This window comes from Marmota marmota, unplaced genomic scaffold (genome assembly GCF_001458135.2).
Source record: "Marmota marmota marmota unplaced genomic scaffold, marMar, whole genome shotgun sequence".
NCBI classification, from domain to species: domain Eukaryota; kingdom Metazoa; phylum Chordata; class Mammalia; order Rodentia; family Sciuridae; genus Marmota; species Marmota marmota.
Genome location: NW_025999863.1, coordinates 3,990,379 through 4,014,839, shown reverse-complemented (window position 1 = coordinate 4,014,839; position 24,461 = coordinate 3,990,379). Strand labels below are relative to the sequence as shown.

Here is a 24,461-nt window from a genome sequence, read left to right as displayed (position 1 = left end):
CCGGGGCCGCGGCGGGGTCACGTGGGTGGCAGGCTGGGGGCCTGGCCCTTCCTCTGTGTCTCCAGTGGGTTCCTCGCGGGTGACCCCCCCAGCAGGGGGTAGGGGCATACTGGGGGTACCATGAGCGGCCCCTGGGTGTTCAGGGGCCCCAGAGCCCTGGAACTCACTTTGGGACTCCCCCTTAGGACACACGAAAGCATGTTCCACTTTCCTGGAGGCCAAGGTCCACCTTCCGGGGTAGAAGGGTCTTGCTCAGGCCCCCACTCCACATCGGAGCAAGGGGCCGTGTTCGCTCTATATCCAGTCCGGTTTCTGTCCTCTCCCAGGGAAGAAGGGACTTGGTTAGGGGGAGTCCTCCCTCCTGAGAGTGGACACCTTTGTGACTGTAGTGGCTGAGCATTTGGGTGAAATGGGGAAGACGGACATAGGAGCCCATTGATGTTGTGGATAGTTTGAAAGCCTGGTCTGTCTCTGGGAAAGTGGGGAGGGTCCCATTGCTGTGTTTTGAAGTGCGATGACAACATGAAGGTTTCACTTGTGTGACTTGACCTCCCCCCACACAGCGCCTGGAGGCGTGGGGGCTCCTTAGAATGAGAGGTCTTCTCTGCCCTTTCAGGAAGCAGGCTTTCTCCCTGGTCAGACCCATTGAGAGTTCTCAGGGGTTGTCCCAATGCCTGGGGCTGAGGACTGGCTCCTCCCAAGATGGGTGGACCCGTTAGGTGGACTCCTGCCATCTCTCCAGGAGTGGTTTCAGGCTTCCTCACTTTGGGAGTGGGGTAGGTTCTTAAAATTCTTAGTATAGTTGATCTGGTTGTTCCTCCATAAATGTATCTGAGGCAGCTTTAACTGGGAGAGTTGGTGCTGTCAGAGTGATAAACATACAGCCCCATATAGGCATCCCAAGAGCTTTGGTGCAAGGTAAGCTTTTTTTTTTTTTTTTTTTTTTTTAAAGAGTTGAACTCAAGGCTGGGGACATAGCTCAGTTGGTAGAGTGCTTGTCTTGCATGCATAAGACCTTGGGTTCAATCCCCACTACCAAAAAAAAAAAGTTGAATTCAAGAGTTTGGGTTTTTAAACCATAAACAAGACTGTGATCATAAATTAGTTTGTTGGATTAGGGTTTACTTGAAGTTGCTGTTCATGTATCTAAAATGTAACCTGTGTTCCAGAAGGGTCTTTTGTTTTGGTCACATGAGAATTTCAGGTGCCTTGAAGTAAAATGCTTCCATCAGATTTGTTCAGTAGATTTTTTTGCAAGGATTTTGAGGGTGAGGGAGATAAAGGAAAGTTGTACTTCATCCTTGGTGTTCAGGAATTTGGCTAAAGTCACAACTTTCTAGCTGTGCACCAGGGCCACCTGCATGAGGAAGTGTCTTGAGAGCTCCTTAGAGTGGACCCAACATCAATTGCAACCTGGCTGCCAATAGGTACAAATCCTACTGAGCGGAGGAAAGGGGAGATTTTGAAATTCCTAGATACCTGTGAGAGTTTTGAGATCTTTGGTGAAAGTTTCATCTAGTACATCTGTAGTCTCAGGCCCTTCCCAAACTCAGGAGGGCTGCTCCCCACCAGATAGCAAGACCTGAAATGTTCTGAGAAGTATTGGTGCCACAGAGGGTTGTTTCAGGTAGTAATTCTTCTGTGCTTCTTACTTTATTTCTAGATTGCAGCCAAAATTGGAGGTGATGCTGCTACAACCGTGAATAACAGCACTCCTGATTTTGGTTTTGGGGGCCAAAAGAGACAGTTGGAAGATGGAGGTAACTCCCACTGGCTGCTTTTCGTTTGGGAGGAAGGGCTGAGGGCAGAGAGGAGTGCTTCTGTTTGAGTGGGTTTCCGTGGCGGGGGACACCACTGCTGTTTGGTCTTTTAAAATCTCAGCCATCTCAGCTTTGTTAATTCTTTTTGTTCGGTTTGCCATCCTGAGATATCAGGTGGCTGAGAGGAGGGCACATTGATTGTGGCTAGAGTGAAGTTGTAGGTTCTCAAGATCAATCCTCCCCTTGTGGGAGCTGGGGAAGTGAGGGGCCTGAAGTCAAGTTGAGGCATCCTAGGCATTACCACAGAAGCAGCCAGTGTTCGACTCCTGATTAACTCTTTTATCCCAAACCCTGCCCCCCCACTCCAAGAAGGATTTGGGTGCTGCTGCTGTTGTTCGCTAGTTATAAGGGCTCTTTTACTCTGGGTGCTTGTGGTGGGACTGAAAAGTGTCCCTTACACCCTATCCCACCTTAGGGTTTGCCTCTTCTTCCTGTCTCAGCCCTCATGCTAGGGCTGGGGGGTCGTTTGCCCAGGACATGTGGTATCAGCATCAGGTCTGAGGCAGCCATAGGTGGGTGGGTGCTGCATCTGATATCCTCTCTTCCACAGATCAGCCGGAGAGCAAGAAGCTGGCTTCCCAGGGAGACTGTAAGTCCATGGGGTGATGTAGGCACAGGGCAGCTTCAGGGTCTTGAGGTCGGGGAAGTCAGGAAATATAAGCCCTGAGCAGGTGGCAACTTTTGTGGAGGGCTTATGATATTTACATATGGGTGACCTGTGAGTTCTAGGGATCCCATAATCCCCTGAAATTAAGGCCAAAAAATCTGCATGTGGGTTCATTCCCTGTAGAGGCCATCCCTGTTTTTGGAGGCTGGGAATGTAGCTCAGTGGTAAAGCACTTGCCTGGCCTGCGCGAGGCCCTAGATTCAACTCCTAGCACCACGGAAAATAAGTTTATCAACCAGGAAGTCTTAAAAAAGAAAAGGAAAAAAAGGCAACTGTGTGTGTTTTGGGGGGGAAGGACTACAGAGCCCATCAGGTGCAGGAGTAGACGTAGAACCACTGTGATAAGCACCAGTGGTCCCTCATGTGAGCAGGGGTACCTGGGTGTATGTGGGGCCTGAAGACGAGCTAAGCCAGTCTTTTCTTTGGGATTTCTCTCTGCAGCAATCAGTTCTCAACTTGGACCTATCCATCCTCCCCCAAGGTAGGTTGTGACATGGAGAACAGGTTGGTTTCTCAGTTGTCCCTGGCTGTGTGTACTGACTTGGGAGGTTTCTGTCTGGGCCTGTACTCTTCAGGGTGTTCTTTTCTGTTGCTGGTGGACCAGCAGGTGCCCAGTAGAGGGAAGGCAGGGAACTGTCCACTCCTTGTGCTCCCAGTGGAGAGGGCGATTGTAGTGGTATCTAGTGATGAAGGGCAGGCTCTGCCCCCTTGCTTCCTCCCCTGGGCTGCAGACGCTCAGAAGCATAGACTTCAGTCTTGCAGGCACTTGTTCCATTGAGCCTCAGCCAAGCCTGAGGGTCTTTGCTACATTTTTGCTACCTCAGATCAATTAGGTGATTCTGACATAGGTCATTGGGGAAGGGCCTCAGTTTTGTGAAATACAATAAAAACTACTTGTTAGGAAAATGAAGTGAAAACGGGATATACAACCAACTTTATTATTGGAGGCGATAGACATAAAAGTAAGTTGACTTGTTGTAGAAGCAACTAAGTATGTGCTCTCCCTGAGGCAGGGAGGGGATACTGAGACCTGCAGAGGTCATGTGACCTGCTGTGGGGAGAGGGAGCCCTGTCTGTTGTCTGCTTAGATCTATGGCATCTTGGACCCCTGCTTGTAGGAAGTAGGGTCTGTAACAAGAAGTGCTGACGTTCCCAGAGGCAGGATCATGGCTTCAGGTTCCCAGGGCCTTTCCTCCAGAAGACTCTCAAGTCTTCCATCTTTCTCCTGCTCAAGGCTGACCTTCACTTTTCTCTTTTCAGGACTTCAATGACAGAAGAGTACAGGGTCCCAGATGGCATGGTGGGCCTAAGTGAGTGTGGGTCACTGTGGTGAGGGGTGGTGTTCTGAGCCCAGAACTCCTGGTCAGAGAGATGTCCCTTTTCTGCTCTTACTTCTCCTTCCTTCCTCCCATGGGCAGGGAGGATGGGTTTGGAAGCTCTAGGATTGGCTGCCCACCCACTTGTTGGCAGAGGGGCCCAGTGATCAGGAACCCCCACCCAAATATGCTGAGTTCTGGGCTCCCTTAGCCAATTCCTGCTTTTCTTCTCTTTTTTTTTTCCACCTAGTCATTGGCAGAGGAGGCGAACAAATTAACAAAATCCAGCAAGATTCAGGCTGCAAAGTACAGATCTCTCCAGGTATGGAGAACCAGCTTCCTGTTGGAATGGAGGCTGGGGCTGGCTTGGCCTCTGTTCTTTCTCAATCTCTCAATCCTTCTGGACCCGAGCAGTGAGCTGGGCTGACGTTTATTAGTGCTTCCTGTATGGTCCATAACATACGTACTGGACCCAGTGCAGTACTGCAACCAGTGTAACACCACCAAGTTTAGCTATGACTTTTTTCTTTCCTGTATAAGTGGCCGAGAGCGGATTGAAGTGTAGGATCAAGCACAGGCGCCTTTCTTTGGGCAGTAGGTGCTGAACCATTGTTTTAGGTTTTTTCCTAAGTAGCTACAAGGGAGGAGTATGTGAGGCAGTGTGGAATATTAGAAGAATAATCATTTGATGTCAGGCCTGGGTTTAAGTTCCAATTCTGACTTCTGCATTTGACCTCAGACAAGTCGTTTGCCTCTGAACCTTAGATTCTTGAGCTGCAGAATGCCTGCCTGGCTGGGGCTTTCTGAGGATTCTCTTGTGAAATGCATTGACTGCTGAGACTGGTGGGATCCTCAGTGGTAGTAGGGGTAGGGAATAGGTTTTGGGCCTTCTGGAATCTGCCTCTCCCTCCACCTCATCTTTTCCTTTAAAACTGTTTGCTTTATTGGACGTTAGCTTCCTGACCTTGGTCTTGAATGGAGTAACCTTCCAGGCATTTGTGGGGAGGTAGATTGATTTGTCAGGCTGGGGAGTGGTGACAGAAGTGGCCGCAGGTGGTTCTGGGATGTACTCATCTCTGTGCAGGTCTTTCTGTGCCCTCAGGCCCAGAAGGGTACTGACCCCATTTTCCCTTCTCTCCAGACAGTGGTGGCCTACCTGAGCGCAGCGTGTCCCTGACAGGAGCCCCTGAGTCTGTCCAGTAAGTCTCTGACTGGCTCTTGGTGTGGTGAGGGGACTAGGCAGAAGCCCCTCCCTCTCCTTCCCTTTAGAAGTTGAGGGTGTGTCGTCTTCTCCTGCCCTCTAGGGAGCTGTATTGATATATTGATAGGTTGATTCCCAGAATCCAGACATCTGGGAAAACTACAAGCCTGAATGTTCCCAGTGCCCATTCCTTTCTCTTGTTATATATCTGATAAATTCACTGGGGTCACTCCCCCCACCATCCCCTTTAAGCTGGATGGGGCATCTGGCCAGTTCCCTTATTGGTAAGAGACAGCACCTTATTCTTCACCTCCCCAGGAAAGCGAAGATGATGCTGGATGACATTGTGTCTCGGGGTCGTGGGGGTCCCCCAGGACAGTTCCACGACAATGCCAATGGGGGCCAGAATGGCACTGTGCAGGAGATCATGATCCCTGCAGGCAAGGCTGGCCTGGTCATCGGCAAAGGCGGGGAGACAATTAAGCAGCTACAGGTGAGGGGCAGCACCAAGAACAGGCAGCAGCACAGTTCCCTCCTGTGCACGGGGCTTCCCCACCTTCTCCAGCTCCAGAAAGTCACACTAACAGTTACCATTGGTTGTCAAGGAACGTGCTGGAGTGAAGATGATCTTGATTCAGGACGGTTCCCAGAATACGAATGTGGACAAGCCCCTCCGTATCATTGGAGATCCTTATAAAGTGCAGGTGAGGATTCCGTGGGATGTGCTGGGCTCTGGAGAGCATAAGGGCGGGCAGGCTGGTGGCAGTTCTGCATTCTTTGGGATTTGTGTAGATGAGTGCAACGTGGAGAGGTTTTCAAGAATACCAGCTTTGAGGTCAGCCTTGACCTGTTCTTGTGCTGAGCTACTTCAACAAGTGGCCTCAACTTGACCTTCCATTTCCTTATCTGGAAGATGAAGCTGCAGGTGGTGCCTGCCCACTAGGGTGGCAGATAGAGCTCTGCGGGGTGTTGTGCTGGATTCCACAGAGGCTTGTGGGGCTTCACTATGACTGGGAGCCTGGGGGACAGGTGTTGTGGGTGATAGGGTTTGCCCATGCTGTCTGTGCCCCTTATGTTTGCAGCAAGCTTGTGAGATGGTGATGGACATCCTCCGAGAACGTGACCAAGGAGGCTTTGGGGATCGAAATGAGTATGGATCCCGGATTGGTGGGGGAATTGATGTGAGTACAAGACTACCCCAGGAGATAGAGGACCAGGAGATAGGCAGAGGGTGACAGCTGCAAGAGATGGACTTGGGCTGACCCTGTACTTTCCGCTCTTCCAGGTGCCTGTGCCCAGGCATTCTGTTGGGGTGGTCATTGGCCGGAGTGGAGAAATGATCAAGAAGATTCAGAATGATGCTGGTGTGCGGATACAGTTCAAGCAAGGTCAGGGCTGAGTCTGCCATTGGTGTGGGTGGGTTGGCGGGCACCTCCTCTTAGGATTAGTCAGGGGCCTGTGACAACCAGTCATGTCCCTGCACCCACTCCAAGCCTGCCAGTTGCCCTCCCTGGGAGGCAGACCCTGAGGCAGCATGGCACTGTGGTTAGGCTTTAGCCCTTGAGAGGGCCTTCTTGCTCCTGGTCCAGCCATCAGGACATGCCTTATCCTCTTCCCTTTTCTAGAAACAGCCATATGAGAGTTGGCCAGGGTGTGGTCTTTCCATGGGAAATATGTTTTCCTGTACCCGTCAAATCCACTAGGGCAGCCTGGGGGTACCCAGGCGCTAGGTCAGATGACTACCCTTATCTAAGCTCTTGACACCTCAATATAGGCAGAGGGACCCCCCCCCTCCATTGTTTTTTGGGTTTTTGTTGTTGTTTGTTTTAAGAGATTATACTATAAAACAACTCAGCTGATACCCTAGCTTCTACCCTGAGAGTAGTTCTTCCTCTTTCCTAGTCCCAGAGGAAGTAGGATTTGGGGGTCCCTTTTGAGAGACTTCACAGATGTTTAGCTTGGCATAGTATTTACCCTGAAGAGGCAATGTTGCAGGGGTTTGGAGTTTTGCTTTTCTTTTAAATCAGTCTCTCTGCTCTCTTGGTGCTGGCCTCAGATGACGGGACCGGACCTGAAAAGATCGCTCACATCATGGGTCCCCCAGACAGATGTGAGCATGCTGCCCGGATTATCAATGATCTCCTCCAGAGCCTCAGGGTAGGTGGCTTGGGAGTACTGAGTGGGCTGGGGAGGCCAGGAGCAGGCTGGCCTGGCCACCCCAGGAGAGTTTAGAACCAGGCAGACTTCCTGGTTCATCTTCCTCCTCCCTGTCTGGCAGAGTGGTCCCCCGGGCCCTCCTGGGGGCCCTGGCATGCCCCCCGGGGGCCGGGGCCGAGGACGAGGCCAAGGCAGCTGGGGCCCTCCTGGTGGGGAGATGACCTTCTCCATTCCCACCCACAAATGTGGGCTGGTCATTGGCAGAGGTAAGTAGCCCTGTACACCCTCCACCCCTGCCCTGTGCCCTGCCCCATGCCCTGCCCGCTCAATTTGACTGGCTTTGGCTCTCCACAGGCGGCGAGAATGTGAAAGCCATAAACCAACAAACGGGCGCCTTTGTGGAGATCTCTCGGCAGCTGCCACCCAATGGAGACCCCAACTTCAAACTGTTCATCATCCGGGGCTCACCCCAGCAGATTGACCATGCCAAGCAGCTCATTGAGGAAAAGATTGAGGTGGGCTCCTGGAGGGATCTGTGAGTGTGGGTCTATACCATTCTCCCCACCCACCGATCACCTCACCTGCCTCTTCCTTTCAGGGTCCGCTCTGCCCAGTTGGACCAGGCCCTGGGGGACCAGGCCCTGCTGGCCCCATGGGGCCCTTCAACCCTGGGCCCTTCAATCAGGGGCCACCAGGGGCTCCCCCACAGTGAGTATTCCTCTCAGCCTCTTGGAATTTGGGGGCATGGGGTTGCTGGCCTGAAGAGGACAGGCCCCATTTCCATTCCCACTAAGAAGCTTGCTGCCACATCTCAGATGCTCATTGTCAGGCCTGATGCCTGTTTTATAGATGCCACATAGAAGCGGTATGACTGCTTGCCTTGGCGTCTTCCTCATGCATGTGCTCAGATGTTCTGTGTGTGTTGAGTCTTGAGGACTTCTGTTCTCGTGTCCTTGAGCCAGCATGATTGTTAGTGTCCTTTGCCCTTTGTGTTGCTAGTTGACTGCTCTGCCCACATGCCCTGTTAAGTGTGGTGGTCAGGGCCTCTGACCTGCTGACTGCCTGCATGCATCCCTGCCCAATGCTGATGGCTGTGGCCACCGCACCTCAGCTTATTGTATTCCCTCTTCTCTTTCAGTGCTGGTGGCCCCCCTCCTCACCAGTACCCGCCCCAAGGCTGGGGCAATACCTATCCCCAATGGCAGCCGCCTGCTCCTCATGACCCAAGTAAGTGGTATACTGCACAGGGGAGGCTGGGGCCAGGCTGCCATGCCCCTTCCTCATCCTGGACTCCCCTTTTGCCTGCAGATAAGGCTGCTGCAGCAGCTGCAGACCCCAACGCCGCCTGGGCCGCCTATTACTCACACTACTACCAGCAGCCCCCAGGCCCTGTTCCTGGCCCCGCCCCGGCTCCTGCAGCACCGCCCACTCAGGGGGAGCCTCCGCAGCCCCCACCCACTGGCCAATCAGACTACACTAAGGCCTGGGAAGAGTATTACAAAAAGATAGGTGAGTCTGTAGTGCAGCTGGGGTGGTTCCAGGCCCACCCAGGAAGGGCATCCTCTGACCTCACTTGGCCCCCACAGGCCAGCAGCCCCAGCAGCCCGGAGCACCCCCGCAGCAAGACTACACGAAGGCCTGGGAGGAGTACTACAAGAAGCAAGGTGAGCTGGCACTGGAGGGCTGGGTGGGGCTGTAGGGGACAAGTGCCTAGCTCTCCCACAGCCACTTACCCTCCTCCACCTCCAGCGCAAGTGGCCACCGGAGGGGGTCCCGGAGCACCCCCAGGATCCCAGCCAGACTATAGTGCCGCCTGGGCGGAGTATTACAGACAGCAGGCCGCTTACTACGGACAGACTCCAGGTCCTGGTGGCCCCCAGCCGCCTCCCACCCAGCAGGGACAGCAGCAGGCAAGTGGGAATTGCCACCCTCCTCCTCCTCCTTTCTCCTTCCAACCCCCGGCCACCGTCCATCCTGCCTTAGTGGGTAGCGCCGGAAACCCCTTCCCCTGCGGGGTGTGCCCTTGATGCCTGCAGCGGGGCCGTGTGGCAGAGGTCTCCGGGAGTGCCCACGCGCCCGCCGGGAAGCGCACGCTGGGTCCAGAGGTTAACGAAGAGGCCTCCCTCCGCCAGCTGCTTGTTCCTGTGTAATGCTGTCTCGATGCTGGGGGAGCGCGAATCACACAAAGGTGGAACTTGTGAACTGGTGGGTAGTCCTGGGGGTGGGGGACAAGCAAGCAGCACCCGCGTTGGTCGCCATCCCGGCTGCTAACCCACTCACTCAAAATCTGGCCATTTGGGAAGAAAGTGTCTATTTTTTCCCCCCTCTGCATCACTTTTTTTGGTTTTTGTTCTTTTTATTTTATTTTTTTAAGCCAAGATCTTTATCCTGTGTCCAAGTGACTGTTGCAGGCAGCCCTGGTTCTGGCGGGGATGAGGGGAGCCAGGAGCCCGCCGAGAGGGTTAGGGGTACTGTTCAGCCTCCTCCGCTCTCGCGCTCGCCTCTGTGTCCCGGTCTTGTCTGTGAAGTGGGCATGACGATCGTTGCCACCTTCCAACCTACCTCACAGGGGTGTTGTGGGGACACCGTGATCTCTGATTGTTAATGTTGTGATGCGCCGGGAGCCCGCCCCCTCTTCCTTCCTTCCTTCAGACAGGACATGCTCCTCCCTGCCCTGCGCCTCTCTGCCTCTGCTTCTCTCTTGCTGCGTGTCCTCCTCTCTCCTCCATCAAGGAGCAGTCTTGACTCCAGCGAGTCCTGTGAGGCTAGACTCACTCACCTCCGTCCTCCCTCCCTTCCACCTGAGCCAGCTGCAGGTTTGGGAGCGGCTTCACGGCCCCTCCCGCCCCGCGTGGGTGTTCCAGCCTTTCCAGCCTCCTCGACACCCCCAGTCCCTGCTTCCCCTCCCCGTAGTGACCAATTCCTATCTCTTCCCTCTCCGCAGGCTCAATGAATCGAATGAATGTGAACTTCTTCATCTGTGAAAAATCTTTATTTTTTTTCTCCATTTTGTTCTGTTTGGGGCTTTTTGTTTGTTTTATATTTCATTTGTTTGGCGCTAGAGCGATGGCCGCCGTGGGGGTGCCGGGGAGCCCTCGCGGTGAGTGGCCGAGGTGGCGGCACAGGCTGCCAGGCTCTCGCTCTCTCGCTCCTTCTGTGTGTCTCATACTCTTCCTTTCAAAATTGGGATACTTCACGTTGAGCCAGCCTTAGAAGATAGCGAGAATTAAATCTCTGCCAAAAAGAAATTTTAAAAATTAAAAACAAAGAGCAGAACAAAACCTATAAAATGATATATAAATATATATATATAAATCTCTATACCCCCCAGCCTTCCTGAAACCGCCTGAGGGTAAAGTGATCATTTTCTCCCTACTGCCCGTGGCCCTCTTCTTGTTTTTAAAATAAACTTTTAAAAAGGAAAAAAAAAAGTCATTCTTGCTTTTTTCTTCTTTTTTTTCCTTTTTTTTTTTTTTTTAGTTAGAGTTGGAACATTCCTTGGACCAGGTGTTGTATTGCAGGACCCCTCCCACCCCGCCTCTCTCTCCTCCTCTCGCTCCTCTTCCTCCCTTAGCTCAGCCGCACGGCCCCCCCCCCCCCCAGGACTGGTCTGGTCTTTTGTCTTTTCATCTGTTTAAGAGGAGATTGAAACTGAAAACAAAATGAGAACAAAACAAAAAAAATTGTATGGCAGTTTTTACTTTTTATCGCTCGTTTTTAACTTCACAAATAAATGATAACAAAACCTCCCTGTGTCTGCCGGGTGCTGTCTGTCTGTCTCCCTCTCCTCTCTCCTCCCTGTAGGATTTTGAAGCAGATGTTTGTTCTTTATAGATGTTTAAAAAAAAAAATGGTAATGGTGATTGGAAATTACAAGCTTTGTGTTGTGTGTTTTTTTAAGAAAACCAAAATATAAAATAGTTTTTTGCAGGTGCACTGTGCTTTCTTATCCCCTTCCCTTTTTTTCTTTTTGTTAAATAAACTGTTTTTTGTTAAAAAGAAAAAACTGCATGTCGGCTGCAGTTATGTTTGAGGAGAAACAAGGTTTAACCCAAGGGAATGGGGTATGGTCCCCAAAGACTGCCCTTCACCTATGGAAAGGGGACAGTGGCTGAGTCCTAGCAGGGCAGTCTTCTGTCCCTGTTTTTCCCTCTGGGAACTTGGGGACCAAAGCACCCTCCAGGGACGAGTGTTCCCATGGATGCAACCATCACTACAAGGTCTTGGGCTGTGCCTGTGTCTCACAGGAGTGGCCCAGCTTGTCCTGGGCCTGGCTTTGATCTGTTCTGACAGAGCCTGGGGTGGAGTTCTGGCTTGTGCCACTGCTCACTGAGGCACCTGGATGGCAGAGGGCACCAGGAACCACTCAACCTATCTGGCCCAAGGCGGACAGCTGGCAGGTCTGAGGTTATGGTTGAATACTAACATACACAAATCAGGTTTCATAATCAAAATGTAATGGCCTGGGTCCACTGGCCAGGCTGACCACACCAAGCAGGAGCTCACCCTTGACCAGATATGATGGGTACCTACCTACCCCCACTGAAAGGGCCTGGCGGGGAGGATTTGCTCAGGGCATGGCTACCTGGGTCCCTGGTAGATGTCTCAGGCGCCACACCCCTCTTGAGTCCTGTACAGGCTCTGGGATGGGGGCAAGCCCAAGCCCCCAGCCCCTCCTGGCTCACCACAGACTTTCAATGACAGAGCAACACTTGGCAAAAATGTTCTCTGGAGCTTCTTCTGCCGATATCTAGAAAAGGGGGAGCCCAAGGGTCAGATGTAAGCCCTACAGCAGGGACACTGCCCCCCACCCTCAGATCAGCATGGGACACCAGCAGATTTGCAGGCCCACGTGCTAGCTACCCTAAGGCCGAGCAACAAAGCAAGAGAGGAATGAGACGGGGTGGGAAATTCTGTCCCTTGGCCCAGTCCAGGAGGACAAGTGATGAAAGAATGGCCCTCTGTCCATCCCATTCCAGCTAAAGGTGGACCTTGAGGTGCTGAACTTGAGCCTTGGCTGGTGGGGGAAGGTGACATTTCTCAGGCTTCTGACAGGGACAAGGACATACATGGTCAGAGTCCTTGCATCTTCCTTACAGTGAAAAGTACAGGAGCCAGGTGGGTCATGTAAACTGGGACCCCGGGCATGCAAGGGAATGGCACTGGGGTTTTTCACAATATTTTGGAGCCTATTACACATTTATGTGTCCCACACAGCCTGTGCTCAATGGAGGAAAGATCCAGGGTGGATGTTGGGTAACCAAGGCCAGCCCCAGTGCCACACTGAACTGGTCAAACTGGACTCACTCCTAAGATGTGTGACTGACCAGTGGGGAGTTACCTACATTTCGCAGCAGTTTCTTCTGTTGGTAGAAGGTCAAGACAGGCTCACACAAGGTGTAATAGGTTGCCAGGTGACGGAACATGACCACTTCACAGTCTTCTGCCCTGCGCTCCACCTGGCCCCGGTGCAGCACCCGCTGGACCATGGTCTGCATGGAACAGACAAACGCGATGACAATGTCGGGAGCCCGACCCACCTAGGCACCAACCAAGGGGACTGGATGAGGAAGGGGCCTTGGGCACCAGTTCTCCCAGAGACCAGGAGTGTGGTAAATATCAGGCCTCCCTAGTCTCTTACTTAATTCAAGTTCTGGGTACTTATTTTTCGGAGAGCTGAGTCAATTACGTTCACAGAGCTCCTGAGCCACACAAGGCACATGAGAGACTGGGTCTTGCCATCCTACCTACCCAGATCCACCCTCCCTGGAGGCAGTGAGGACATCTACTCTTGGCCCTCCTGCTAGAATGACCTTAGAGTGTATAGTACAAACAACTATGGCTCTGGTATTCTTTTCCTCCTTTTTTATGCAAGTGGTAAAAACATGATTTACCCATGACTTCACTCAGTAAAGATGACTCCATATCAGCACATATATCATTTCCTGACTGTCTATGAACACTTGCAGTTGTCCTTCAATATCACCAGGGGACTGATTCCAAGACTCCCCACAGGTATCAGAATCTTGGATACCCAAGTCTCTCTCATAAAATGGCATCATTATTTGCCTAGAATCTACATACATTCTCCTGTCGACTTTGTGTGTGTGTTATACTGGGATTGAACTCAAGGGCACTCTCCCATTGAGCTACGCCTTGCCCCACCCTTTTTATTTTTTGAAACCAGGTCTTGCAAAGTTGCTGAGGCTGGCCTTGAACTTGCATCCTCCTGCCTCAACCTTTTGAGTTATTCGATTATAAGCAGGTGCCAAGTGCCTGGCCACCCCGGCAGAGTTTAAAATCATTTCCAAATGACTTGTAATATCTAATGCAATGTAAATGCTGACCCACTGGGATTATAGGTGTGTGCCACTGCACCCGGCCCAGATACAATTTATTTATTTATTTTTTAATATTTGTGATCAGTGGTTGGTTGACTCCACAGTGGCAGGACCCATGGATGTGGAACTGGCAGATACAAAGAGTTGCCCCTATGTTATAAAGGAGCCAAGTCTTCCTAAATTAGTTGATAATTTAAATGTGATAAGAACAAGTTGATTTTCACATTCATGTACAGGAAGAAACCAGCAGAAATGGCCAGGAGATGCTTGGAAGAGAAAAGAAATAATAGGTGGTGGAAGTAGTGGAGGGGTATTGAACCCTCGAACCCTCCTAGACATTAAAACGTCATAAAGCCTCTCTAACAGCAGCACACAACCAGATAAATGGACCCCTGGAACAAAACAAAGAACAGAAATAGATCCAAGTGAATATAGCAACTTGGCATATGGCTAGGATGATATCCTAAGTCAGTGGAAAAGAGATGGACTTTTAAATAAATGATGTTGGGATAACTGGTTAGCAACTCAGAAGAAGCTGAAATCAGCTCCTTCCCTCACTGTCGGAAATCGCCTCAACAAATAAATGGTAAATGTGAGAAATAAAACCATATGAGAACTAGAAAAAAACAACATGGAAAAATCACCTTATAACCTGAGAGTGAAGTAAATTACAGTCAAAATCCAGGAACAATAATGGTAAAGATTGATAAATGTGATGAACATTTGAAAACAACGTGCATTAGCCAGAGTAGGCTTGGCACTTGGGAGGCTGAAGCAGGGGATAACCTGAATCCAAGAGCTGGGCTGGGTGACCAGCCTGGCAACAAGTGAGAAGGAGCGGGACAAGGCGAGATGAGGAGGGAGAGAAGGAGCGAGGAAATACAACTCGCTTCACAAAAAAATAAATTACACACACGTTAAAAGATAACTGACAAATTGAGAAAAAACATCTGCAAGCCATATCACAAAGAACTAGCACCACTGATACACAAAGACCTCCTGAGAGTCAACAGGAAGCTGATGCAGTGGCACATGCCTATAATCTCAGTGGCTCCAGAGGCTGAGGCAGGAGTATCACAAATTCAAAGTCAGCCTCAGCAACTTAGGACCTGTCCCCCCTCCAAAAAAATCTCTAAAAGTGCTGGGGATGTGCCTCAATAGTTAAACACTTTTGAGTCAATCCCTGGCACACACATACACACACACAAAAAAAAATCAACAAGAAAAATGGCAACAATTATTTGAAGAAAAATAAAATGTACAGAGGGAATTCAAAGAAGTGGCCTTTAAACTTTGGAAAGATACTTAAACTTAGAGAAACACCCGATAAATCTGCACTGAAATATCATTTCTCAGTTAAGCAGGTTGACAAAAATCCAAGATTCTGGCAGCATCTTTTGTTGGTGTGGCTGTGAGGACACAGGCACTCTGACAAATTGCTGATACCAATGTAAAATGAAGAGCCGCTTGACAGTTTCCAGCAAGAGTCCGTTTCAAAGATAGTAGTGAAATTAGAAAGTGACATTCAAAATATGGTGGCATGGTTTTGGAGGCAAAAGATGGAAACAATGGAAGGCCACAGGAGACTAACTGGACACATGATGGCCCAGCCACACAATGGACCACTACAAGTTCATAAGAAGATCTCCTGACACTGACATGCCATCTTGGAGATGAGGAAACACTGGAAGTGGGGAATCGGGGGAAAGGGAAGTATACACAGAACGATGTGGTGGGACACACACACCCCTACTTTATTTCCAAGTGCCACAGGAACCCAAGAGCTGCTGAAAAGGGTGGCCTATGGGAGGAGGAGGGCAGGTCTCTCAGGAGTGTCTTTATGTGGCTCTGTTTTGGAAGCATGAAATGATTTCTCAGTTCAAAAATTAGATTTTAGGAACAGCTCAGTAGTAGAGCTCATACTAGCATGCACACAGAAAACAAATAAGTAAAATAAAATAAATATTTAGCATGCACAAGGCCTTAATTTTGATCCCCAGTGCCATCAATAAGTAAATGATAAAAATCTAAAACTAAAAAAGCAGTCCCTAACTATAAAAAGCCAAACTGAAACAAATGAGCCCAATTGTGTCTCAATTTCATCACACAATTACACACAGAGAAAATCATTTTTTCAAGTGATCTGGTATTTTTATTGTACATACATAGGGGGATATATTATAAGGAAAAGTAAAGAAAGCTTCAGTAGTTTTATTCTTAGGGAAAAAAAAATTGGTGGTACCGGGGACTGAATCCAGGGGCACTTTACCACTGACCTATGTATCCCCAGACTTAGCTTTACTTTTTATTTTGAGACAGGTCTCACTAAGTTGCTGAGGCTTGCAATCCTCCTGCCTCAGCCTCCCAAGTTGCTGGGATGACAGGTGTGCACCACTGCGCCAACTTTAGTAGTTAATAATGACATGTTGTTTTGAAGCTATTTTGTATCTCATGAAATAATGCAAATGAGTACACTGATAGTATTAGCAACCAGAATTTTTAGTGAAAGGGAAGAGAGAAATAAAAGCACTGTAAATGTTACATGTGAACTGTCAAGATCAGTGTGGACTTATATTTTTCTTTTCAAAAGCACATGTTCTGACCTGAGGAACAGCTCAGTGGCAGAGGACTTGGTTAGCACCAGAAGACCCTGAGTTCAAGAAGACCATGGGTTCATTCCCAGCTCCATAAAACAAAAAGAAAGTACAAGTTTCTTTGCTCTGTCTGCTGTTGGCTGGAAACAACCAGCAGCAACAGGTGCTCTCTGCACTCAAACTGTGCACCACTTAAAAAGGGCCTCCTGAGGAGTGGACTACTGGGGATTGGGCAGGAAGAGTGTCAGGGAGTCCTGCGCCAAAGAGTCCTGTGTGTTTCAGAGTCCTGTGCCAGAAAGCAAAGCAACGTTCAACAGGAAGAGGTCGCCAGTGTCAGTGGGAAGGGGCTCCTCTAGGCCAAACATGTGATCAACCTAGCATCAGAAAGATAACTGCACAAATAAATTATAAATAAATAAATAAAGATAGAAAAGAAAGATAACTGCAGCTGACAGACACATTTAATAGGGACAGTTGTCCCTTGGTATCTATGGGGGATTGATTCCAGGAACCCAGCAGATACCAAAATCGAAGAAGCTCAAATCCCTTACATAAAATGGCACAGTATTGCGCAGAGCTTACACGTCCTCCCATAGGTTTTAATCGTCTCCAGCTGACTTAGGACACATACCACGATGTCAACACTGTCAGAGACGCTAGGCTGGTGTTTAGGGAACCCCGACAAGACAGTCTGCATGTTTTCAGCACAGAAGCCACATTTCCCCAGTTCCGGGGACTGAACCCTGGGGCCCAGGCACAGCCACACCCCCCCAGCCCTTTCTATTTTTCACGTTGAGACAAAGCCTCACTGAGTTGCCCAGGCTGCCTGGAGCGTGGTCCTCTACCTCAGTCTCGAGTGCCATCACACCCAGCAAGAGGCGATGTTTAAAATGAATGCCTTCCATCTGCAGCTGCTTGAATCCATGGATGAGGGACCCACAGATAGGAGGGCCAACTGTGCATGAAGAGCCCGGAGTTCACCGTGAGCGAGAAAGCAGGGCGGAGGGCCACAGGACAAGGGGTCCTATGCCGCATGGGGGCAGGGCTTGGACCCTAGTCCTGTCTGCCGTGGCAGGCCTAGTGTCAGGCATCTATCCCGGCTTTCTCCTAGGAGCATGGTTTCAGGATAACCAAAAAGTAGTTGAGGAAGGAAACGTTCTTCATTAGGGAAGAATTCCCATACGGAAATATGGGGAAACTGGCCAGAAGGGAAAACTTAGCATTTAGCAACATTTAATTAAATAAATAATTCAGCTTAGCAACAGATGAGACCAGATGGGCGTTTTGCAACAGTAACTACGTGACCCCTCCTGGGTTTGCAGCGCTGTCTTGACAAAGTAGCAAGGGGGATCTAATGGCACAGACAAGAGAACCTGAGGCTCCCGCAGCTCTGGAGGCTGGAAGTCCACAGTGTCTGCAGGGCTGCTTTCTCCCGGGTCCTCTCTGTGACTTCTAGAGGTCGTCTTCTCCCTGTGTTCCCACATGGTCGTCCTTCTGTGTCCTTCTCATAGGGACTGTCCTGGTAATGGATTAGGCCCTCACTAATGAGCCTGTCAAAGACCCTATTTCCAAATACAGAAGACACATTCCGAGGTCTTAGGGCTTAGAATTTTTACTTTTATTTATTTCATTTATTGTTTGTGTGTGTGCGCACACGGACATGCTTGGGATGGAACTAGGACCTCATACTTGGTAGATGAGCGCTCTATCACTGAGCCCCACCCCAGCCCCAGGTCTTTCTCTTTTTCGGTGCTACGAATTGAACCCAGAGGGTCTCTACTACTGAGCTACACCCCCAGCCCTTATTATATTTTTATTTTGAGACTGGGTCTCACTAAATTACCCACGCTGGCCTTGAACCTGCAGTCCCCCTGCTCAGCCTCACCAAGCCACTGGATGACAGGTGGCCCCCACTCCCTGCTGAGAGACAAAATTCAGCTCCCAACAGACTCCTTCCTAAGAAGGGGCCGTCAGGCATCCAGGAGCCTCCTGACACGTTGCAGAGCAATGCTGTGCTGATCACAGGCTCCTCCACGGCCTGGCCGGCAAGCGCTGCAGAGCCGGACTGCGCGGAGACAGACAGAATGCCCCACCACCGCCAGAACACAGCAGAAAAGGACCTGTGCCAGCCCACATGAGCCTGGGTTTGGGTCTGTTCGTTTTTCCATTGCTGTTGTTCTGGATTGGCTTTGGTCTGGCTGCTGGGATGGACCCCAGGGTCACATGCATGCCAACCCACCCACAACGCTGTTCTTCCCCCTTTCTCAGGACCACCACAGGGCCCCAGAGAACACTGAGGGCCTGACACATTTAAGAAAACAACAACCATCTCAGACAATATCCTAATAGATGGGACAAAGTGACTCTGAGTCCCAATTCATAAGAAACATACAGAGAGGCACGTGTTCACAAAACCCAGCTTGCAGGGACGGCTCCGTGGTCAAGCGCATGCCTAGCACCGTGAGGCCATGGGTTCACCAGCACCAACAAACATTACAATCAACACGTGCTTTGCACCAGCAAGATGCATACCATGTGACACTACAGTGAACTGAACACCTGGTTTCTTCACCAAATTGCAACGAAAAAAAAAAACACCAAGATAAAAGAGAACCTGAGAAGAAAAGCTACGCAGGACCCGCACAGCCAACTGCAGCAGCCTGTGTCACACGACCCCATCACAGCAAGACGCCAACAGAAACAGACTGTTCAACACTCTCAGAAATCTGAACATCGACCATCAGCCTGAAGAGTGGAGAATGAGCTGTGATGGCAGGAGCACTCTGATTTTACAAGTCTCCCGCTTGGAGAAATATATGCTAAGTAAGATATTCGTGGATGGAAAAAAGATACTCAACTTGGATTCAATAAAGCTGTGGCTGACCTTCAGGTACAGGGAAGACGAAGGACACAGTGTGGGGGACAGACCCTGGTGGGCTGGGAGAGGCCCTGAGGAGACACAGCTGCAAGGCTCCCCAGGCTGACCAAGCCACTTTAAGAGGCATTTAAGAGAAGTGTGACATCGGGCAGTACGGAGGCATTAATGTTGATGGTTTCAGAGGGGTTGTGTGACACGGGAGCGGGAAGACACATGCCCCCTGGCAAGAGGGCTGGACACACAGAGAACCAGCGGCCACTCTGTGACAGGGGCTCCACCTGGCATGAGGGCTCCTCTCTACGTCCCACTTCTGTGAGTTTCACATTGTCATCACAGACACTCGAAAGGCTTCTTTGCTGGCTTCCCACTCAGGGAGCAGTGGGAACACAGAGGTGACAGATTCTCACTCTCTGGTGAGGACAGCGACTGTGACCGGGGTATCTCAAGTCTCTCCCAGGCTTCCACGGGTGGTGTGGGTGGTGCTTCCGAACCTGCTCGCTGCCAGCGCCGCTGTCCGACACACAGGCCGCCTCCTTCCTTTGGCACTTTTGTTTTTTAAGGAAGTGGTATCATTACTTGGATCCTTGGAAAATTAACGTCACTGGCCATAGGGGTACCTAAAAACAGTGTCACGCTCAGCCCTCTGTATCTGTTTCTGCCGTTCAACCAAACGACACAATGCGACAACCACTGACAGTGCCCAGACACGGTACTAGGTGTTGGTAAGTTCCCTGCAGATGTTTACAGTCCACAGAAGGGGACTAGGGGTGTATCTCAGGCTAGAGCACTTGCCTAGAAGGCATGGAGCCACGGGTTCCATCCCTGGCACCCCCCAAAATGAAACAAATGTAAGCGCCTACAGAAGAGTGCGCTCAGGCTCTGCACACACTCCGCCCTTTAATAAGGGTCTTGAGCATCTTTCCATTTTTGGCCTCCTCAACGAGTCCTGGAACCAATGTGGATGCCAAGGGGTGGCTGAACTGTCATGTGTTCAACTGTTAGTTCAACCTCCGACCCAAGTAGTACCAGGAAGCACGCTGCCCTGGGGCTGGGCATCCCGACTTCACAGGACAGGTGTGGCCCCTGACCTTCAGATGCCCGTGCGCAGACGCAGAGACACAGCGCAGCCGCACAGGGTGCTGCACAACAGTGAGCTCTGTGGTCCTGGTCAGCAGATGAGGAACGGCAGGGAAGGGCGTCTGGGAGAGCTGAGTTTGGTGGGCGCAGGTGGTAGCCCCCCTTAAGAGAGGACATGGAGAGTGAGTGACCCATGCTGGGCACGTCGGAGTGAATTTCTTCTGGTTAGTTTTACATGTCAACTTGGATCTTACCAAAGGACCTGTATGGACCCAGATCAGGTGGCCTGTGGCATGGAGAGATCGTTTCAATAGTGTTTACAAATGAATAAGCTGGAAAGAGAAACCCGTGGCAGGCTGGCGGTCTCTAGGAGTTTCTGGGATTTGTGAAATTCCACTTAAACCCCCTTCAAAGAAATCCTGGCACTTTGATGGAATCAAAGGTCACCGGAGGCTGGGTCAGCTGTCCACATGGGTGGGTGGGGCCGTGCCCTTTGTTCACACCTCCATGGCAGTGGTTATGTTGGGCTCACTGTGATGAAGTGACAGGCTATTAATGGCTCCCTTTCTTTCCTGGACCCAAGAGCTCACGGAGGGCAAAGGCCCAGCTGATTAATTTCTTGGTCTGCCTCAGCCCCCACCCAGCACCAAGTCTAAAGCAGGTGTCCTGTGACAATGCCAGCTACATGTATCCCACAAGTGTGCAGAGCCTCAGGACAGAAGCTGCGACACCCAAGCCTCGAGCCCCGTGGGCCACCGTGGGCCATCCGGACTGCACAGCCTTACCCATTTTGTTTTTTTGGGAATCCAGGCCCAACACTTAAAAATGGGGGAGCTTCCACACCAGCTTCTCTGGAAAATTGACTGACTTGGCAACTCGGGGGCCTGCACGTCCCCATGGCAACAGCAGTGTGAACGCTTTCTGAGCTTCTGCAGAGCCCAGCGCTATTCTCAACACTCTGTGTGGATGAATTCATCTTCTGGAACGTTCCACGTGCTCACACCATTATTATTCTGACTTTTCACAAGGGATCCAGGGCTTGTCCAGGGTCACACAGTTTAGGTGCTGGAGGCAGGGTGGAAGCCCAGGCAGTCCCAGTCCCAAGGACCCAGTTTAACCCTCCCCAAATGCAAAGCCCACCAGGAGGAGTACAGACCCTACTCCTTCTTTATGGACTGTCTGGGAGCTAAACCCACCACACCTCATGAGGCAGACAGTTTACCCCCCAAGTGCCAGGGGCAGGGCAGCAAGATACTGCAGTGACTGCCTCTCTTCACTCAAAGAGCTCACCAGTTCCTCACCCAGGTTCATCCCCTCCAATCTGTATCCAGTACAGCCTCACCTGAGGTGTGAAGGGACAGTCTTACCCATACACACACACACACACACACACCGTGGGGGGACACTCACGATGCGCTCAAACTCCTTGGCCTGCTTCAGCTCCCGGGGAAAGCCATCAATGAGGAAGCCCCGGCTCTCTGGGTGAGACAACATATTCTTGCTGATCATGTCTAGGATGAGGCCCTGGGAAGAAAGTGGGAGAAGTCAGTGCTTGGGCCCCAGTCTCTACAATGGTCATTCCTTAGTTGGGACTTTAGGTGAGGATGGGGAACACAATGTTCCACACTGCCCTGGGTTTTCTTTTCTTACTTTCCTCCTCCACCAACGCCCCCAGCCCTGTGCTGGAAATGGAACCCAGGGCCTTGCATATGCTAGGCAAGTGCTCTGCCACCGAGCCACACCCCCAGAACTAAATTGCTAGGGTTTTCTTTGTTTTGCTTTTGCTTTTTTGAAAGAGGGTCTTATACCCTGAATTCCAAGTCAGCTCTGATCCCTGGGGAAACAGTTTTCATTCTTTCCTTTTTACTTTTTGCTGTAATAGGACTTGATGCAGGGCCTCGCACACGCCAGGCAGGTGCTGTACCACTGAGCCACACCCCCAGCCCAGAGGAACGGGGTCTGAGAACTGGGCACGTCAACCATGTGCTGGGTGAGTGTCTGCCAGGGGTAGGCTGCCATTTAATCTTTACTATGATGCTATAAGGTCGGTGCCAGGATTACCTTTCTTTTACAGTTTATGACACACTTTCAGAAGAGGCCAGTGACACGGGGTTACAAAGAGAATAAACATTGTGGTCCTTTAGTACACAAAGGGAATTGGTTCCAGGGCCTCCACAGACACCAAAACCCAAGAATGCCCCAGCCCCTTGTGCAAAATGGTATAGCATTTGCACAGAGCTCAAGCACAGCCTACTGTAGACCTGAGGTCATGTCTAGACACACCAGGTGAAGACTGAGAGAACAGCTGGTAAGACAGTGTTGTTTAGAGAACGCTGACACGAAAAAAAGGCCTACTTATCTTCAGCAACTTCTTCCTGAATATTTTTGATCCACAGTTGTTGGAAACTATAGATGTGGAGTCTGCTGTCACAGCTGATTTTATTAAATGATTCTTAGGTACCAGGCACACTTCCCAGCACTTTATAGGAATGATCTCTTCCCTACTCACCACGACATTTTTGGGGGTGCTGCTGGGGAGCGAGCCCAGGGTCTTGTACATGCTCAGCACTCTCTACCACTGAGCTGTACCCCAGGCCTTGACACAGTTGTTGATGTAGTCTCCCCATTTCCCAGATAGGAGGCTCAGCATAGCAAACCAGTGGCCCAGGCAGGAGCCACAGCCTTCCCAGAGTTTGCCCTGATGTCCACCCCCACCTCCTCTTCCCATGAGCTCTCACGGAGGGTACCAGAAGTCCCTGCAGCATCATGTCACGGATCTGTCGGCCCCGATGGGTGCTTTTCTGGGCCTCCTGCCGCAGCAGCTGACCCAGCCCCACATGGCAGAAGCCATACTTAGTGGCCATGTTCTTGCACTGTGTCTCTTTGCCACAGCCTGGGCCACCCACCACAAAGATGATCAAGGAAGACTTGAGGATGTCTGTGGTGCCCAGGAGGAGGAGGAGCAACATGGTGAGTGCCTGCAGGGACCAGCTGGCACCGATGGGCTTGTGTCCTCAAGCTAGTGTGTGCCTTTGGATGACACAGATCTCGGGGCATAGCCTCTTTTGGCATAGGGGAGCCTTGGGGTCACATGTCTGTTCCCAGTGGTTCATCTAGGAGTGCTGTGCAGCCATGCAGGAGTGAGGATCTGGGCCTACACAGGCAAGGCCCTGGGTGCACGGCATCTTGGGGAAGCGTTCCATTTTTACAGTTGGGGAAACTGAGGCTCAGAGAGGGGCAGGAATTCACCTATGCCTTCAGACTCGTGCCATGCTATGTGCCTAGTGTCCTTGTATTTGTTCCTGAACTTGCCAAATTCATTTCTCCTTGCTGTTCCCTCCACCAGGAAAATCTCTGCCTATCTCAATTTCCTCTGGTCATAGCGTAATCATCAGGTCTTCCCTGATGCCTGTCTAAAGAGACTTCTCTGTCTTAGAAACCCAGTCATGTCTTTCCCTGTCATGTACTTGGTTTTGTGTCCCTAGCCAGCCTCTGTACTCCAGGAGGGCAAGGGCCGTTTGTCTCACCCATCCCTATGTTCCCACCAATTGTCATGGTTCCTGGCATCTAGTAGTGGATGGGGAATAAATGAATGTCCAGTCAGTGGTTTATGGTTCATTTTTGTGTCTTGCTTCCCTACCCCTTTGCTTAGCCAACTCCTATGCATCCCTCAGTGCCCAGTTGAAATTACCCCTTTTCCCTCTGCCATCAGAGCCTCACAGTGCTTCCCCTGTTGCCTCCTTGGGTGTAGATTCCATTTTTCTGAGTCTGTCTCTTCTGCTACATTGTAATCTCCAAGGAGACAAAGAACTGGTTTAACCTTGAGGGCCCAGAACTCAGAAGGCACACTATTTCCGAAATGGCTCAGTGAGTGAATGACTGGGAAGATGTGCAGCTTTGTTACTGCCGTGACTGGGAGGGGTGTACACACGGGATGGCGGGGAACCTGCACCTCCCTTCTGCCCTCTAGTCTCCTTCCCCCCCGCCCCCGCCCCAGTAACCCAGCTACCCCCGCGATATTACCCTTCTCCTGGGGCCTCAACGGCCTGGCCATCTGGGGCAGCTTGGACTTGTACAAACCCATCCTGCCAGCATCCCTTGGGGTTGTCGCACCCCATCCCCACCCACTCGCTGACCCCTCTGGGCTCTGCTCTACGTCACAAGGCCCTCCCTGCCCCCGATTACTTTGCCGGATGCTGGAGATTCCCCTTACACACCGGGGCAGGGGGAGGAAATGAGCCCTCAACAGTCCCAAGCAGAGCCTGGCTGCTGAGCCTTGGTTGCTATGGTGACGCGGCCTCCTGGCCCCCATTGCCGGAGCGCGGCGGCGCATGCGCGAAGCACCCGGGACCCGCGAGACGTTTCCTCCCAGCTTACCCAGGGTGCCCCGCGGCCCCTGGCTGTGACATT

The 24,461-nt window shown here is 51.1% G+C and overlaps 2 protein-coding genes across 7 annotated transcripts; one reads left to right on the top strand and one right to left on the bottom strand.

Moving 5' to 3' along the window:
- Nucleotides 1–1,603: 1,603 nt before the first annotated feature.
- On the top strand, nt 1,604–10,592 carry LOC107157310 (KH-type splicing regulatory protein). Of its 4 annotated transcripts, none has more exons than XM_015503667.2 (19): nt 1,604–1,760; nt 2,371–2,409; nt 2,929–2,968; nt 3,748–3,797; nt 4,054–4,125; nt 4,945–5,002; nt 5,323–5,497; nt 5,610–5,708; nt 6,087–6,185; nt 6,290–6,392; nt 7,061–7,161; nt 7,283–7,427; nt 7,516–7,676; nt 7,760–7,869; nt 8,300–8,388; nt 8,470–8,670; nt 8,748–8,825; nt 8,911–9,071; nt 10,106–10,592. In XM_015503667.2, the coding sequence occupies exons 4-19, from the start codon at nt 3,755–3,757 to the stop codon at nt 10,112–10,114; spliced, it is 1,704 nt and encodes a 567-aa protein (XP_015359153.1). In that variant the 5' UTR covers nt 1,604–1,760; nt 2,371–2,409; nt 2,929–2,968; nt 3,748–3,754; the 3' UTR covers nt 10,115–10,592. The 4 variants fall into 4 exon arrangements, with proteins under 4 accessions (XP_015359153.1, XP_048668527.1, XP_015359152.1 ...); XM_048812570.1 differs by having other exon boundaries at nt 8,887–9,071; XM_015503666.2 differs by having other exon boundaries at nt 8,911–10,592.
- Nucleotides 10,593–11,170: 578 nt separating this feature from the next.
- LOC125619557 (adenylate kinase isoenzyme 1-like) lies at nt 11,171–24,341 on the bottom strand. Of its 3 annotated transcripts, XM_048812659.1 has the most exons (5): nt 24,269–24,341; nt 22,790–22,989; nt 21,462–21,575; nt 12,507–12,701; nt 11,171–11,911 (listed from the first exon to the last, which is right to left on the bottom strand). In XM_048812659.1, the coding sequence occupies exons 2-5, from the start codon at nt 22,913–22,915 to the stop codon at nt 11,843–11,845; spliced, it is 504 nt and encodes a 167-aa protein (XP_048668616.1). In that variant the 5' UTR covers nt 22,916–22,989; nt 24,269–24,341; the 3' UTR covers nt 11,171–11,842. The 3 variants fall into 3 exon arrangements, with proteins under 3 accessions (XP_048668616.1, XP_048668611.1, XP_048668613.1); XM_048812654.1 differs by lacking the exon at nt 24,269–24,341 and having other exon boundaries at nt 22,790–24,254; XM_048812656.1 differs by lacking the exon at nt 24,269–24,341 and having other exon boundaries at nt 12,507–12,653; nt 22,790–24,254.
- Between the last annotated feature and the right edge of the window lie 120 nt (nt 24,342–24,461).